Consider the following 16,567-nt stretch of genomic DNA (forward strand, 5'->3'; position numbering starts at 1 on the left):
GGGAGGGGGGAAGGGGGGTGGGGTAACTGGAGTGGATCCCACTGATATATAAGTCCAAAGAAGCAAGGCCAAAGGAAAAGAAAGAGTCTACACATCTTCTCTCATCCACACTATCCATTATGGCCCTATTCTTGGTCTTAATTCTTTTAACTTAGAGTCCACCCAAAGAGATTAGGATTCAATGTGAGATGGGATTTTTTGTTTTAAAAAAAAATGTATCTTTTTGTTATTTGAAAAAAAAAACTTGAATTTTTAAGGTGAATCTCATTCTGGATGTTGGTATTTGTACTCCTTTCATTAGTTGTTAAGTGACCATCTCTATTGCTTTTTCTTTGTTTTATTCAGGTGGATCTATTCAAATATTTGGTCTTTGTAAAAATATAATCTTTTTTACTTTTCATTTTGGCTCTTTCTTTGACTAGATGTTCTTCAATTTGCTTCTACCCTCATTCTTGAATTGATAATTAATTGTATTGGGGAAAGGAAAATTAGTTGAAGAGGAAGAAGCAAAGTGGGGTTGGGATGTTTGGGTCTGGCATGAATCTGATAACCACAATAATTGGTTTTGGGATGAGTGCAACTTTTATTGTGTTTGTCTGTACTAGACTGATTTGTGGTAGGATAAGCAGGAGGCAATCAAGGCAAATGTTTGAAATTGAATCAGGGATTGATCTTGAACAGGTAGGTTTTGCTTAAATTACTACTTATTCTTAGTTCCTAGTCAATGTTTATCAAAGTTGTTGATTCATTCAAGAAGATTTTTCTGATTTTGTAGATAATTGTGTTAGAGCTACAACTGTTTAGTACTTAGTCCATTTGTTTATTCTGTTTTGGTTTTGTGTAGAGTGATTTAGGATTTGATGTCTTAAACTTTGTTCTAGATTGACTTGCTGGTTTTCAGAAAGATTTACCGAAAAAATAAATAAATTTTGTGATCATGGAAACATAAGGTGGAAAAATGTGATTATAGTATCACTGACTATCCTATTCTGAGTAAAGGGAGCTGCAGAAAATCACTAAAAATCAAGACTGATTAGTCAATGTGGAGGGTCTGTATTTTGTAAGAGTGCTTGTCAAGATTGCATGTTTCTGCTTTCAGAATTTAGTTCTTTGGTGGCATTCCGAATTAAGTCATTGCTTGTGCTTAATTATCATGAACAATTATAGCCTGTTTGGCAAAGCTTTTGGGAGAAAATGAATGTAGGGAGTAGCATAGGTTGTTTTAGTCGAAGCTCCACAAAGTACTAGCTTCTAGGGAAAAACTTGTCAAATACTAATTGATGCTCAAAGTGCTTTTTAAATATATTGGTCAAACACAAATTGTTTCTCACCAAAATTACTTTTTGAAAAGCAGTTTTAGAAAAAGCACTTTCCAAAATAAGCTGAGTATAGAAGCTTGGACAAACAAGCTATTAGTTTCAAGATGTGTATTTTGCGGATGCTGGTCTGTTAATAACTTTTTTCTACTGGCATTTGTTTCTTTCCGTATATTGCTTCCCTGGAATTTATGATATATCTCTTCTAAGCTGTTAAGTGTATGAATTGTGATTTAAGTTGTTATTCCTAGAATTTCCTGACAGATTCACTAATGTAAACCTATTCTGGCAGCCAGAGCATCGAATTAATGGGCTTGACTCAGTTATGGTTGCTGCAATTCCGACCATGAAATTTCACAGTGAGGCTTTCACCTCCTCAGAAGAAGATACACAGTAAGTGTAGCACCATACACATTGTTTGAGCTATGTGCTACATGAAATATTTGGCAATTAACTATCATCCTATGCATTTGGAGAGATAAATGTGATGAATATTCTGATCTACTATTTATCTAAGCTAGCAGAAATAGGTATAACCATATTAGGATGAAAAAATGAACCCTGTCGTGTTTTATTGGGTTCCCTCTTGTCTATGTTGAACTTTCATACAGGGGATTGGGTGAAACCATAGGTCTGATTGTTCATTGAGGTTATAATAACTCATTCTACCGTCCACGCTGCTATTTCCTCTCGTCTTCCAGCCTGGTCTTTTCTTTAAAACTGAATAAAGTGTTCTCTGACTAAGTTTGAAAAGTTTGTCCATTGATGAGGTCATGCAATTTGAATTTCAGGTGCAGTATATGCTTATCGGAGTACCAGGAGAACGAAGTTCTGAGAATTATGCCCAAATGTGGCCATAGTTTCCATCTTTCATGCATTGATATATGGCTAAGAAAACAGTCTACCTGTCCAGTTTGTCGTCTTTCTGTACAGGAATCTATTGAAAACAAACAAAGGCGCCCTGCAATGCTTGGCAGGGATCAGAACTCTGATAGTTCTGAAATTTCATTGGAGCATTCAAGGCAGTGGTTTCTACGTACTGCTGAGCGGTCACAAGGTACTGTAAGTAACAGCAATGAAGCAGTTTCTATTTCAATTAATCCTGAACCTGAGGTCTCTCGGGAAGCAGAAGCAAGGTCATGATGAAAGGCAATTATAGAGGTACCACAAGAAATTATGCCTTCTGTTTGCATTCAGATGTTTCCTTGTATCAGACCTATCTTATTGGAGACTGACAAATGGGACTGATTCTGAACAAGGAGAATCTGAAGACACAGAGGAAGGACACAGAAACTTCTGTAGATGAATGTTACATATAACCGGTTAGAAGTTCTAGTTGCAATCTTTTAGCAATTCAGAGATTTTGGACCAAGTTTGTGGTATACTGGTTAACCTATCAAAACACAGTGCATCTTATATCATGTTGTACAATGTCAAATCTTCTGTAATATCACTGTAAAGAAGGAGTTTGGAGTCTACGTTTTTCTTCATAGACATTACCAAAGTAGACGACGAACTATAGTCTTATTGAAATGCTCTAGAATTGGCTCATTTGATGGTCATATATTCTGTAAGAATATGAGCCTCCATACACCACTTTTAGTAATTGACAGTCAAGCTATGCTTATAAGTATTTACCTCACAGCAGTTCTGGTTTCTGATATGCAATATTAAGAATATGATGAAACCATAAAATGTTGGGCTTTCTAGCTTTTTTCTAACAGCTGATCCAGAAGATCATATGCCTATAAAGACTGAATTTTGCTTTTCAAAATGTAGTTTATATTCTTTAGATCTCTTAATTTCTTTACTTGGATCCACTACACCTCATATTACATGGATTATATCATTACTAACTACACCTACTACTGTGTGAGGATATTGTTTCTACATTCAATAAAGATCGAATAATTTTGGATAAAAACTTACTCTCGTCAAGCGTTTATATCAAATTATTTGCATTTACCATGGTCAACGGATTATGCAAATACAAGTCATGCATCTATTGATTTTTTGTGAATAAATTTTAACTTGGATTTTGTGTATCTAATCATTCAAGTCAGACCTCATTTAAACGGGAAAGTGGATCAAAGTATCACTACTACTATTTATTAGAAACTTGTTGGACAATTAGATGGCTAACTTCAGATTATCACAGATTCTTTGAAACTCACAAGGAAAAAGAACATATGTTATACCATTTACTACTACTTTCATCCCAACTTGCATACTTTTTATTGTCTTTTGGAGTATTAAAACACAATGGTAATGTCACCATTACCCACAAATGACGTTAATCCTATAATTTATCTTTGGAGGAAGTTTAGACACGCTTTTTTGGGAGTTGAACTTCAAATACACGTAAAATTTTAAAAATATATTTTCACTCTAAATTGCTCGCAAAAAGTAAAAAATAAATCTAATTGATATTTACGTCGTAACACAATTTTCAAATATAATTTTATAATGAAACATGAGATCACATCACCCCTTATTTAAAAGCACATACAGCAGCAGAAAGGTAAAAAAAAAAAAGGAAAATGAAGAATCAACTATCAAGAACCACTAAAAAGTGGCGAAATATCTCCAGGCAAAGGAGAGGGCAAAAATGGCTGTAGCACTCTTGGGGAGTATTTCCTTTTCTTCCTCCATGCCTTCTATATCTTCCCCTTCTCTCCAACACCCTTTCAACTTCAACAAGAACAAACCTCTAATTGGTATGCTTCTTTACAAATTGAACCATTTATTAGTTTCATATGCTCATTTAGTTCATGTAATGAAGATATTTTGCGTAAAGATTCCTACTTTTTTGTGCATATCTGTTTCTTTTACTAGTACTTCGAACTTTCTTGTTAATTTTTGAATTTGACCGGATGGTTTCAAAGAGCTCATCCTCTGGTCCAACTTTAATGATGGAATTGCCCACTTTATTCTTTTCCTTCTGTTAATTTGAAGTTTAAGGATTTGGGGTTAACTTGGAGGTGTTGTTTATGGGGCATATGGAGTTTAATCTGTAGGGTGTAATGACTCGTCAAGCAAATTAGATGAATTTAGATTATTATTTTTGTTCCCTATATCTCTGTCTCACTGTTTGGCTCTATCAATTGTTGGGATTAGCAGAATAAAACTCCCAAGGATCCATTTTCATGAATGGTTTTATGAAAGAGAGTTAATTTCTACTCACTGGAAAAGGAGTGTAAATTATACTCTTTGAAGTCAAAGAATTTATTTTCTCCGGAGTTACCTAGTACCTGTGCTGGGGATGCACCAGGTACTCAGTGAAATTGTTGAGGTGCTCGCTAGTTGGCCCGAATATAACCATCATTAAGAAAAGAATAACAGGAAGTAATTTTCCCCTGCACACATCATTTTAGTTGAATGATGATAACTTATAAATTGATTCAGTTACCACCTTCTTCCTTATGCAAACAAAGGAAAAATTTAATTTCTTTCACATTCTCTGCTATTTTCCTTCTTACACTCTCAATTGCCTTTCTTCCTTTTCCTCCGCTCCAAACAATGTAAGTAATGTAAGTCGTCCTAGCAAAGATTGTTCCTGAGTCTCGACTTATCAAACATATAAGTACTTCACTGAGTGCCTGTTAAGTAACTTCATTTATTGGTCCATTTCAAATCAATAATGATCCTTTCAGGATTTTGTTCCAACTTTTAACATTGTACAAATAGTTTTTTGTCTAAGCATTTTTCTTCCATATGGTTGTTCATTTAGATAACTGAAAATTGGTTGTGATACTTTATTCTGGAATTTTTAACGTAATCTGAAAATCTAGAATTAATTTTTAAGGTTGTAGACTTCAGCCACTTGAATTCCTACAGTCCTGATTCCTGATACTAAGGGTTGAAGGTTGTAGCATACCAGTGGTTGCTTCCAGTGCACTTTACAACTTGTTGAACTCATTATAAGTGTGTAAGAAGTTATCGTGATTGTGATTTCGCCTTAAAAGTCTTCACCCTGTACATCTGATTGGTCATGACAATCCATTGAACCTTTATGGATTCGATTCAATTGTGTGCTATCTGCATTCATTAACAAACATTCATTTCCCATATCAAGTTTATTCACTCCTTTGGATTCCACAGTGGCTGCAATGAGTGATGATCCAGTTCGTGAATGGATCCTTTCAGAAGGAAAGGCAACAAAGATCAAAGGAATCAGTCCAATTGGTGGTGGGTGCATAAATCGGGCAACTCGTTATGACACTGATGCTGGTTCGTTTTTTGTTAAAACAAACAGGTATTTGATTATGTTTCTCCTGTTTAAACGTAAAATAGATGTGATAGATGGTTGCGTAATATGGTATTATTAAAAGGGGTAGATAGTTGCTTAATATGTTATTGTTAAAAATCTAATCAGGAGTATTGGACCATCAATGTTTGAGGGAGAGGCATTGGGTTTAAATGCTATGTACGAAACAGGGTCAATCCGTGTACCAAAACCATATAAAGTAAGGATGACAGTTTTTTTCTCGTGTCCTAAATCTTTGTAGAAGCTTTCCTCCTCTTCCTCTTGAAAAAAAAGGGTTGTCATTGTATCCTAGAGGTTATTGTTTGATGCATTGTGTAGGTTGGATCTCTGCCAACTGGTGGCTCGTATATCATTATGGAATTTATTGAGTTTGGTGCATCTAGAGGCAATCAGGTGAGAGTGATTGTTCATCTCTTTTTCCCATAATTACTATTTCCTTCTTATCATTTTCTTTGTTAATTTGGTGATAACATTCAGATATTTGACCATTTTCTGCTTTGCAGTCTGCATTAGGAAGGAAGCTTGCTGAAATGCACAAAGCGGCAAAATCTGAGAAGGGGTTTGGCTTTCACGTTGACAATACTATTGGCAGGTATCATGCCAGGATCATATCTAAATGCTTCCATTATGAGGATGCATTTCGCAAAACCTACTATTTGGTGAATTGCACACCTGCACAATTGTACTATTTGTTTGAATGGAAGGATCATTTGTAGCTTTTATGCTATAAGGCAAAAGAAAAAAAAAGTGAAATGAGAAATATTCAATTTTATGTCTAGTAATTGAAATTGGAGTTCTCTCATCATTTGTATCGCTCCATATATTAAGGCATAAACAGATCGGACAAATCAAGGGCTGAATATTTGTGCATATCTGTAGTACTCCACAGATAAACACATGGATGTCAGATTGGGTTGAATTTTTCGCGGAACACAGATTGGGATACCAGTTGAAGATGGCTCGTGAACAGTATGGAGATCCAATCATTTATGAAAGAGGTTTAAATCACCATTATATTGGAAAATAAAACTTTGACTCCATTTATGGAATTTATCCTGTTTGATCATATGATAAATGCAATGTGGAAAATGTGTACATCCTCCTCCTTCATTCTTAATTTGAAGTTGCTTCAGGCTTCGTTTTGGAATTACAATTTGAACCAACTTACTGTAGTAGCAGAGAAGGGATTGTTGCTCCTTAAATTCATTATAATGGGCTAACGGCCAAAAGTAGCATGCTTTCTTCTTTTCCGGCGCAAACCAGGGCTCTCACTTATCTTTTGATCTGCCTTTGAGTGATTTATAATCATACCTATCTTCCCCTGCTCATTCTGAGATAGATAGCGTTTAGTTTAAACTTCTGCAACCTAGTTTTCATTGGGCAACGAGACAACATCGACATACATGGAGTGATGGGCAAATATCAAACTCTAAGGAGCTGAATATATGTCAAAACCCACATTTTTTGTAGTATTCCTTTTTCCTGAAATTTGAGGCTTGGCAGTTTCTACAACTTGAGATTAAACGGCTAAATAAGTAAATATTTTTAAACAACCCAATGATGTTACTTGGTTTTTCAATATGTGACATGCTTTATTTGTTTTTCTATCGAATTGATCCATTCTTAGGGCAAAGGCTAGCAAGGAACCTGGGACCTTTATTCAAAAATGTTGTCATAGAGCCATGTTTGTTGCATGGAGATTTATGGAGCGGGAACATGACATATGACAAGAATGGCGAACCTGTGATTCTTGACCCTGCATGTTACTGTAAGTCCTAGGTTTCGGTTTCAATATTGTTATAAAAAATTATTGTTTTTGCTTCATAATTTACTACTTCATATATGAAATATATCTCTTTCGAGCACCTGAAAATTGCGTTATCTGAGGCAAGCATGTTTGGTGCAGTTTATATTACTATGGAAACGTATATAGCTCCTTTTAATGTAACGACCTCTTTTATCAGAGGCGTTAACATAACCAGTTATAGCAGTAAAGATCAATACAGTATAAGAGATGGAACTCATGGAAGATTAGATAGTTAATGTAAATGACTAGGATCCTGATGAATTACAATAAGACAAGTATATATTGAAATATAGTACACTAATAAGGTAAATATTTGCTTCTTTTCTACTTCTAGAGGAAGATCAGTATGAGATAATCCAACCTTCCCAATTGCCTGAAGTTTGACTTTCAATGGTCAAACTCGGCATTTTGATCAAAGCCATTTAAAGACAACTTCTGAAACTTTAATGGTGAAATGGCAAAAATGATAAAATAGAAATACTTGTAACTTTGAAATTTCTCAAATTGCAAAAAAATTGTCTATAAATGCATTGACCTAAGTCCACAAATACATAAAGTTGACAAGTCTCCATATGGTGTCAGCTTACCTTATGACTCTTTAAAAAATGTTGCCGCAACCCCTGGATCTTCCAAAAAATGCACTACTTTTGGAGAATCCGATATGTACTTGTCTGGATTTTCAACAAGTTTGAGGGACAAGATCTGACCTCTATTGGATATTCGTCCTTATACTCGCAAACTAAGTTGCTCGGACTCTCCAAAATTGTTGCTGCAGCCATGTCATATCCTTAAAAAACGCACTACTTTTGAAGGATCCGGCACACGCCCGATGACATTTTTGAATTATCCAAGCAACATAGCTCGCAAACAATTAGTTAGGAATTGGGATTACTGTATAATGAAAGGTCAACACTTAAAAATGACACTGCCTCTTGAATTGTACCAAACTTCACATAAATTGGTAGAGTAAACCTCTGGTAGCCTCTTCTATAGTTTGACATTGGGTTTTGGAAGTACTTTAATTGGACATTGGGTTTGAAATTACTATCTTTCGACATTGGGTTCGATTTACTTCCAGATGTAGAGCCTGGTTTATGTGATTCATGTTAATGCCTATTGTAATATGACTTAAATCCCTTTCTCCTCATTATTCCTTGTGCCAATATCATATGCACATTGCAATTCAGACGGACAAGGAAATATACATAAGTTGAATGATCTCTGTGCAATATTTACGTTCTGGCTGTCAGGTGCTTGATTTTTGGTATACGAATTAATGGCTCCAGATGCACTAATAGTATGAATCTCGTCCTTCTTAGATGGGCATAATGAGGCAGAATTTGGAATGTCATGGTGTGCTGGATTTGGAGGAGATTTTTACAAGGCTTACTTTGAGGTGCTGCACTTAACTACAATTTCCAGAATTCACATTTGTTTTCTTGTCTTCGACACTTAATCTGCAAAGACTTTCTAAAGGGGTGGAAAAGAAAGAAAAAGAAATCCTTTTTTCCTGTTGTTCCTGAACAGATGACCGGTAATCTCTAATAACAAGTTAAGTATAATTAGCATCACAATTGAATTTTGTGATCCACCACCATATTGGCTTGTTAATCAGGCTGTCAACTAGCCACTGGATGGGGGTCTTTGTCTGACATTTGCTTCATATTCTTGGTATTTACTCTTATTCGTTTCCGTGTATGTTTCTATGTTCAGGTGATGCCTGAACAACCTGGTTTTGAAGAAAGGAGAGATTTATACATGCTGTATCACTACCTAAATCACTATAACTTGTTTGGATCGGGTTACCGATCTTCTGCAATGTCCATAATTGATGACTATCTACGGATGCTCAATGTCTAGATACTAGTTTTTTTTCCTCATTCACTTCATTTCTTGTACATGTAAAAGCTTTTGTCTTTCTATAGTTGTTGGCCATTTTGAAGAGCCGTTTGTACATTTTATAACTGTGGTACTCGTTAATACGTCTTGTATAATCATTTCGACAGAAAATACCATTTTTCATCTATTTCAAGTGAACATATGTATTAAACAGAGAAAGAGAGTCATAAACTGGAAATTGATGTAGGCCAACTCTATTTCATCCATGATATAATTATTTGCTTTATATTATTATACTAGGTTAACCAAGAACCAAAAAGAAGGAACTTCAATACGTGATGGTTAGCCTAGGGATAAAAGTTAAAACAGACTCTACAAATTTCATGAGGTATTCTATTTGACGCTGAAGGACATGAGGAGATGTATAGGTAGGGCGAAGAAGTATTGGAGAGACATAGTTAAGCTTCACATGACTCTAGATTGATCGGAGAGTATGGAGGTCGAAGATTTGGTAAAGATTAGCAGTAAATAGTTTTGTGACTTGTCTCTCCGTATTTCTCATTATTAGTTTTCTATCACTACTTGTCGTCTCTTATGCCTCTATTTTCTTACCATTTGTTGTTACTACTCATGTCTTTGTAAATATTGTGCTTTTCTCGAGTCTGAGGTCTATTGAAAACAATTTCTATTTAGACTCTGTGTAGGCTTTCTAAAATTTCATTTGTGGAACTATACTATTTTTTTTTACGTGCAAAATGGACTAGTTTTACTTTAGTGTTAAATGATTATTAGCATCTTAAAAAAAAAAACTTGAAAATGAGTTGACCAATTAGTAAAGTTGGTTAGTGTGGTAATAAGCATTGACTCTTTCCTTGAAATGGAAATAAGCATTAATCTTATGTTTTACTTAAATAGGCTGGATTAGAAGAAGAAGTAATTTTGAAAGGAGAAGAGAAATGGAGATGGAGATAGTTTCAGAGAAAGGAGGCATAGCTGAATTGATACAAGCACTTGACCAAGCAACCCTAATGGCTAAACAACTTCCCACCACTGCTGATTCTTCCCAACTCCTACAAATCCACTCTTCCCTTCAATCTGCTCACCACCGTCTCTCCAACTTCCTTTCCCACCACCAACCACCACATCTCCTCCCTGCACCACTTCCATTTCCCGAGAATTCTGTCTCCTCCGCCGTAGGCGGTGAACCTATGCAAGTTGGGGATGAGGAAGATGCTGTGAATGATTCCAAGAGTAGTATTGACAGAGTGGAGGAGAGGATGAGGGATTGTTTCATTCAGAATAAGAGACCTAAAAGACCTCTTTCCCCGACCTCAGCTGTGGCTGAGCAGCGCCGGAGCTATGACAATGACGGCCCTGATTTGGAATTTGATCCTCATCGGACGAAGTTGAGGTCCTTGGATCTTATTTATCAGTTCCATTCTTGAACGACTATGTAGAGAATCGTTTCAAATTACATTTACTAGTGGAGTAGATAAGATGAATTATTGGTCATTCCAAATGTATTTTCATATTCCTTATCCATATAATCTAAACCATTTTCCCTCTATTTGGATTATGAGTTGATTTTGCTTCTTCATTTCACTGCAAATACTTACAGTGCTAATTGATCAACTCAAGAGTCATAACAATACATGAACGGAATGAGATAGAATAACAACAATAATCACGCCTCAATACCATATGAATTCTCACTAATCAGGGATTATAGAGGTGATCTGATGCAAACAAAATAAATATCGATTATACTTTAATGGCATAATCTACTAATGAGAGTAAAAGTAGTATGATACGTTATAACATATTTACACTCATGACAATTCTCTCAGCGCTTATGCTGTGTTGAATGGATTAAGGCTTTGATGAATTTGACAACAGTAGAGCAAGGGAGGCTCAAATCAAGTGTTGCAGGGTTGCTATTTTTACTGTCAACTTTAGCTGTTTGAATTTACTGCGGGTGATATTGCTCCGGGCTTGTACACTCCCTACTCCAGATTCTGGTACCGGTGAAGCTTAAGCACAAGTATCCTCAGGACAGCTCAGCACCAAGTGACACCAGAAGATCCTAGGGTTTAACAATTGAATTATGCAGCCTTACAAAATCATTAAGCGCAAGCTCCTCAGGCCTTGACTGAAAAAGAGAAAGTAAAGAGGGGGAAAAACCAAAAGTGACAAGAAGTGATTTAGACAGACCAGTTTCTAGAGTTCCATTGACTAGATAAATGAGAAACTACATCGGTAATACCGTGGATGGAAGACCAGCGCTAGCAAGAGCTTCTTCAATCTCAAAAGAAGAGCATATATGTTGTAGTGTCTTTCGTAACATCTTACGTTTCCCATTAAATGCACAGTTGACCTTAACCATCAATGAGGAATAGAATGTCAGCTTATAATAATGAGAAAGATGAACTACTCACCATATTTAACCCTAAATTCCCAAATTAGTTTTATAAACAAGTATTGGCCTAACCAAAGATTGCAGATGCTGTTTATTTTTATAAAAAAGCAGTGCTATGCTTCCAATCGTTATATCACACTTGAACACACGCAGAAAGCAAAATGGAAAGTACAAGAGTAGGCTGTATACCATTGAGAAGAAGCTTTTAGCAGAAGAAACGGGAGGATAATCTACAGGTTGCTTCAGTCTGAAGGAAACTACAGCTGCGTCAACCTGAAGAACAAAAAACAGACAATTTCACTTTGTGACCCAATGGAATAATCATAACAATTACCTATTACACATCATCATATGGACATGGAAAAACTATATGACCAGCAAAGATCCTGTACATGATTTGGGAACTATATTCTTCAAATAATACTATTCGTCAAAGAGATCAAGGGAAGTATTAAAGGAAACGCGCTTAGAAGATATGTTGTAATGAAGGAAACTTATTTAGACGTTAAAGTAAAGTTTCATTCTACCATAGTTCAAAGTATTTGATATTGGACAGAGCATCACATCTGAAGTTGTCTAGGGGTGTATGTTCAATTTACTGGAAGTGACGGTGTGCCTGGAAGAGTCTCTAAATTCCAAACTGCTAATGTTTAAGTTCAAAAAATAGTTAATTATGATCTGTTCTCGGTTCAGAATAGGTGTTCGGGGCACTTACTTTAGGTTGTGGAAAGAAATTTGTCCTCGGCACCTTAAATTTGTATTCAGGATCTGCAGGGATAAATGTTAATGCAAAATTATTGATTAAAGCATATAAAAAGTTTTGGATCTATTTACAAAGATGTGAAAGTCTCATTGATATTAAAGATGTGATTTTGATTAGTACAGTATATCTTTGAGACTCGAAGAATATGGACTGCTAGCATTCAACTAAACACAAATTTGAGGTACTAAGGATCAGAAATGAAAGACGGCAAAAATCCACTGCAAATAGGAGTTGATATATCAGATAATTAGAAGTGGAATTTTTGGAATTTATAGGCAGAATCTTGGAAGAGTACTCTTTTTTGTCTCGCGGGACCAGGTAGCCAAAAATGAATCTAGGACCTGGTGTAACGATAGCTGAAAACCAAGTAAAACTTGGAAAAAGATGAGGTTTTGGCACACTCGTCACCTTTCATATGCAGAAAATTTACTTCATATATTGTATGTATTCTTATTCATAGCTACAAAGTAAAACTGGGTGTACTATCCCAGTCCAAATAAGATAACTGAAGGTTGTTTTTGTAGTCAAACAACATACAACTACAGAGATATTCTTCGAGTAATTAGGGTTGTCTTTTTTCAAGGTATCACCAGAAAATGTTTGTAATCCTCAGTCCAGGACTAGAGTTAAGGTCTAAGGGACTACTTCACCTCTCACAAGACTTCTCAAGTACCTGAATAGAAGTTGATGAAAATATTAATGGGTCGGTATTCGGAGGACCGTAATGATGAATCCACCATGCGCACAGCTGCTTCCTCCTGAAATTCCATACAATCAACTGTCAGTGATCCTTCCAACAATTGGAACAGTTGGGTGGGATTTGGTAAGAGGTGAAATCTATCAAACTGTTTCCTATATGCCATCAAGTTGCATACTTTGTGAAATGACCTCCTACATTATGTCCCGGAACATCTACCATTATGTTTTTCCAGAACTAGTAGTAATAGATGTTACAATAAACATACAAAAACAGCACGAGGAGCTTGTTAGGTTTCGGTAACCATCAAAAGTAACTACCATATAGGTTTAAGCAAGAAACTTAGCTAAGTTAAATCAGAAACTAGTTCAGGATGCGGATGCAGAACGAGATATAGACTATGACAGAAATCAAACTTCAGACTCCAAAAAGAGTTGCTTTCTTTGTTTGGTGTGCAGTGCTTGATGCCTCCCCGATTGTGTTGAATTTGAGACAGAGAAGGAGAATATTTGTGAGTCGGTGTTGCATGAAAAGAATCTAGAGAGGATACTAATCATCTCTAGTTGCATTCAGGCTAGCTTCAAGATAGAGGACTCTTGTTTGCTTGTCTTTTAACATACACGGACTATGAAGAATGTAATCTTGAGTACAGAGGTTAGCACTGAAAGGAATAGCCTTGAAATGTCACCACTACGTCTCTTTTGGGATCTTATGGAATGGAAGAAAACTAACATAGTTTTGAAAACAGTGAGAATGGTGTGAAAAGCATAAAAATATCTTTTTATTTCACTTGTATTTTTGGTGCAAAGAGAGAATATTGTGTTGTATAGAGGGTTCACAAACTTCATAGGTACCTAGATGGCTTACGTTGTCATATAAACAACTTGACATATTTTTGACACTAACTTGGTGTTCAGTAATGAAAATTTGGGCAATATAAAATGAAATAGAATCAGAGAAACTTTCACAATAACAAAATGGATGGGGCACAAGAAAAATGACAAGACCTGAGGCGATCTCTATGGCAACCGATATTACTCACTCTAAAACATACACAGGCATTACAAAGAAGCTTGCTTAGTTCTTGAATTTATCAAAAATAATCATACAGGTCGTTAAAGACCCTTTGAAAATTGAGATGCAAAAGCTTGGACCTGAGTCAAAGAAGTTTTAATCCTATCGCTTCAGATCGTAAAAAAGTATGACAAAACACAGAACAACCAACAGTCCCTGATGCACAACATAAGCTATCCGGTTAAAAAAAATAGAAAGGGAAAAAAGAAGGAAAAAAAAAAGAGAGCTGTACCACCATTCCCAATATCAACAATAATTCCTACTACCTATTTTTGGTATTAGCGATCAATTAATGTGGAAGCATATTTAAACTGACAAAACCAACCTGGAGCAACAAAACTACTTCCGAGAAGATATCACCCATTGGAAGAAGTTGCTTAATAACTTCTGTACTTATGTTAAAAGGTAGATTGGAGACAACCTGGAATAAGGAAAGGGATATACATATCCTGTTAGCATGATATTGAAGGCATTGGTAATTTGCACTATAAAACACATAATTTTAAAGCACAAAAGTGTCAAGAATAGGACCAACAGATTCCAATACCAAGATTCAAAGGAAGAACTTGAGAAATAAATGCAGGTCCTTACCTTAGCATATTTTGTTTTCACACCAGAAGAATTCATTCCACTCTGCAAAACTGTGGACAAATGGGAGCGTATGTGACATTTTGTGAAATCCTCTTGCAAGACCTATAGATGCAGTGGTCACAATATCACATTTCTATATGTCCTTGCAATAGAAACTACTGAAGCATAACGTAAACCAAGTACATTTTATCTTCTTTTACAGTAGAAGAACATTTTATATTAGGTAAGGAACTATATTCTCAAATATTAACTTTAATTATGTATTCAAAGTGGAGGAAACGGAACTAAAATTGTTACCTTTACACAGTCTAGACTGGAAAATCTCTCTGTTACAAGGGCTGCCATGTAGGGATCCTTAAATCATTGAAAAAGAGAACAATTGTGTCAACAATAAAAAGGAACAATAATAAGATTGAAACAGAAGATAGATAAGCTTTTTTTTCTTTTTTCTCATAACTGTTTACGTAAGATATATCCTCAAAGTTTGATAAGTTTTAACATTTTCAATGCTATTACACTCAGAGGGACACTCTCACTACGCTTTAATCCCAAGCTATTCTATTACACACAGAGAGGGATACACACATACGCTCGCTACACTTTAATCCCAAGCTATTCTATTACACACATACACTCACTACACTTCAATCTCAAGCTAGTGGACTGTAACCATTACATTCTATTTAAACTCGTGTCATTCCAACAGAATCAATTTCTCTTTAAATCTCAAACTTTTCACTAACATACAAGACTCTCTTAACCAGACTAAAGACTCCTAACATTTACTCTATGCTTGGCAAAAAATTAAATAAATCAGAAGTACATTGATAGTGGAAAAGAATAAACCTTTTCAATTGCAAGGACAGTGGCACCAGAATTGACAAGAACATTTGTCAGGGAACCGGTACCAGGCCCAATTTCAACCACCAAATCTCCTTCTTGCACATCAGCAGCAGCAACTAGTTGATCGTTTACCTCTGAATTCAGCATGTAATGCTGCAGTTCAAAATACAATTAGAAAAACACAAAACACCAAACTCACTCTATACACCCATTTCTCTGTTCACTTTACTACGGAACTGAAAAACATCAAACACCAGCTCGCTCAATCATACCCACTTCTCTATTCGATGAAATGCCCCAACGAACAATACCCATTACCGTTCAGAACCAGTAAATTACCTGCCCAAGTGACTTTCTTGGAAAACGACCTTTAGAGTTGAGAGCTTTGAGAGTGGCATGATAGTCGTCCTCAGCCTTGTTGTTGATTCTTGTTTCGCTTGTAGTTTTAGATACTGCAGCTACCGTATGAAGGGATTTGGGTCTTGTACTATGGACAGCAAAGGGTCCATCGTACACCGGAGAATTTGCCGGAGGTTTTGGCGTTGAAGAGAGTGGCAGCAGGGTATGCAGCATAGAAGGCATTAGTAGTTCTTTTGCAGTTATTGGTCTGTTAACTTCAGGGGATTAATCCATGAGAATGTTAACGAAAAGACAAGTTTGCCCTTTTAAAAATGGACTCAATGATTATCTTCTTTTACTTTCCAAGGGTAAAATAGACTTTATCAAACAAAACTCTTTTTATTATGATAATGACCAAATGTGTAAGCATAGTACAGGAACATAGTAGTACTACAGCATCTATTTAGCAACTTGAGGTTCATGAAAATTCAGATTTATATACAAACATGATGAGATAAAAGGTACATCGAATCGCTAAACTACCTATACAGCTTTGAATGAATAAAAACTTGAGTCAGCTAGATTAAAGAAGTTCATTGTCCTCCCAAAATAGTT

General features: G+C 35.8%; 4 protein-coding genes across 5 annotated transcripts; 3 read left to right on the plus strand and 1 right to left on the minus strand.

The window, feature by feature from the left end:
• The first annotated feature begins 88 nt into the window (after positions 1–88).
• On the plus strand, positions 89–2,958 carry LOC107020669 (RING-H2 finger protein ATL64-like). Its single transcript, XM_015221491.2, has 3 exons — positions 89–681; positions 1,609–1,709; positions 2,108–2,958. Exons 1-3 carry the CDS (start codon positions 523–525, stop codon positions 2,457–2,459), a joined length of 612 nt encoding a protein of 203 aa, XP_015076977.1. The 5' UTR covers positions 89–522; the 3' UTR covers positions 2,460–2,958.
• An 879-nt stretch (positions 2,959–3,837) lies between these two features.
• On the plus strand, positions 3,838–9,427 carry LOC107008193 (protein-ribulosamine 3-kinase, chloroplastic). Of its 2 annotated transcripts, XM_027915863.1 has the most exons (10): positions 3,838–4,033; positions 5,418–5,571; positions 5,692–5,782; positions 5,902–5,976; positions 6,087–6,175; positions 6,463–6,581; positions 7,211–7,351; positions 8,710–8,786; positions 8,867–8,941; positions 9,104–9,228. In XM_027915863.1, exons 1-9 carry the CDS (start codon positions 3,925–3,927, stop codon positions 8,933–8,935), a joined length of 924 nt encoding a protein of 307 aa, XP_027771664.1. In that variant the 5' UTR covers positions 3,838–3,924; the 3' UTR covers positions 8,936–8,941; positions 9,104–9,228. The 2 variants fall into 2 exon arrangements, with proteins under 2 accessions (XP_027771664.1, XP_015062607.1); XM_015207121.2 differs by lacking the exon at positions 8,867–8,941 and having other exon boundaries at positions 3,839–4,033; positions 9,104–9,427.
• A 713-nt stretch (positions 9,428–10,140) lies between these two features.
• LOC107027088 lies at positions 10,141–10,796 on the plus strand. The gene has a single exon (XM_015228292.2). The coding sequence runs from the start codon at positions 10,186–10,188 to the stop codon at positions 10,672–10,674; it is 489 nt and encodes a 162-aa protein (XP_015083778.1). The 5' UTR covers positions 10,141–10,185; the 3' UTR covers positions 10,675–10,796.
• Positions 10,797–10,966: 170 nt separating this feature from the next.
• Positions 10,967–16,226, minus strand: LOC107026992 (ribosomal RNA small subunit methyltransferase, chloroplastic). The gene is made up of 10 exons (XM_015228182.2): positions 15,953–16,226; positions 15,617–15,766; positions 15,068–15,124; positions 14,771–14,872; positions 14,505–14,600; positions 13,082–13,166; positions 12,361–12,413; positions 11,835–11,918; positions 11,493–11,603; positions 10,967–11,378 (listed from the first exon to the last, which is right to left on the minus strand). Exons 1-10 carry the CDS (start codon positions 16,193–16,195, stop codon positions 11,313–11,315), a joined length of 1,047 nt encoding a protein of 348 aa, XP_015083668.2. The 5' UTR covers positions 16,196–16,226; the 3' UTR covers positions 10,967–11,312.
• Positions 16,227–16,567: the final 341 nt, after the last annotated feature.

The sequence above is a fragment of the Solanum pennellii genome, chromosome 1 (assembly GCF_001406875.1).
Source record: "Solanum pennellii chromosome 1, SPENNV200".
In the NCBI taxonomy this organism is placed as follows: Eukaryota; Viridiplantae; Streptophyta; class Magnoliopsida; order Solanales; family Solanaceae; genus Solanum; species Solanum pennellii.

Coding starts and splice junctions, on each gene's coding strand:
- LOC107026992 (XM_015228182.2), bottom strand. CDS start 16,195: ATGCCTTCTATGCTGCATACCCTGCTGCCACTCTCTTCAACGCCAAAA. Junction 13,167..14,504: donor AAGTAGTTTTGTTGCTCCAG/GTTGGTTTTGTC, acceptor ATGGAATTTCAG/GAGGAAGCAGCTGTGCGCAT. Junction 11,919..12,360: donor ATTTCTTTCCACAACCTAAA/GTAAGTGCCCCG, acceptor TTTGTTCTTCAG/GTTGACGCAGCTGTAGTTTC.
- LOC107020669 (XM_015221491.2), top strand. CDS start 523: ATGTTTGGGTCTGGCATGAATCTGATAACCACAATAATTGGTTTTGGG. Junction 682..1,608: donor CAGGGATTGATCTTGAACAG/GTAGGTTTTGCT, acceptor CTATTCTGGCAG/CCAGAGCATCGAATTAATGG. Junction 1,710..2,107: donor TCCTCAGAAGAAGATACACA/GTAAGTGTAGCA, acceptor TTTGAATTTCAG/GTGCAGTATATGCTTATCGG.
- LOC107008193 (XM_015207121.2), top strand. CDS start 3,925: ATGGCTGTAGCACTCTTGGGGAGTATTTCCTTTTCTTCCTCCATGCCT. Junction 5,977..6,086: donor GTGCATCTAGAGGCAATCAG/GTGAGAGTGATT, acceptor TCTGCTTTGCAG/TCTGCATTAGGAAGGAAGCT. Junction 7,352..8,709: donor TCTTGACCCTGCATGTTACT/GTAAGTCCTAGG, acceptor CGTCCTTCTTAG/ATGGGCATAATGAGGCAGAA.
- LOC107027088 (XM_015228292.2), top strand. CDS start 10,186: ATGGAGATGGAGATAGTTTCAGAGAAAGGAGGCATAGCTGAATTGATA.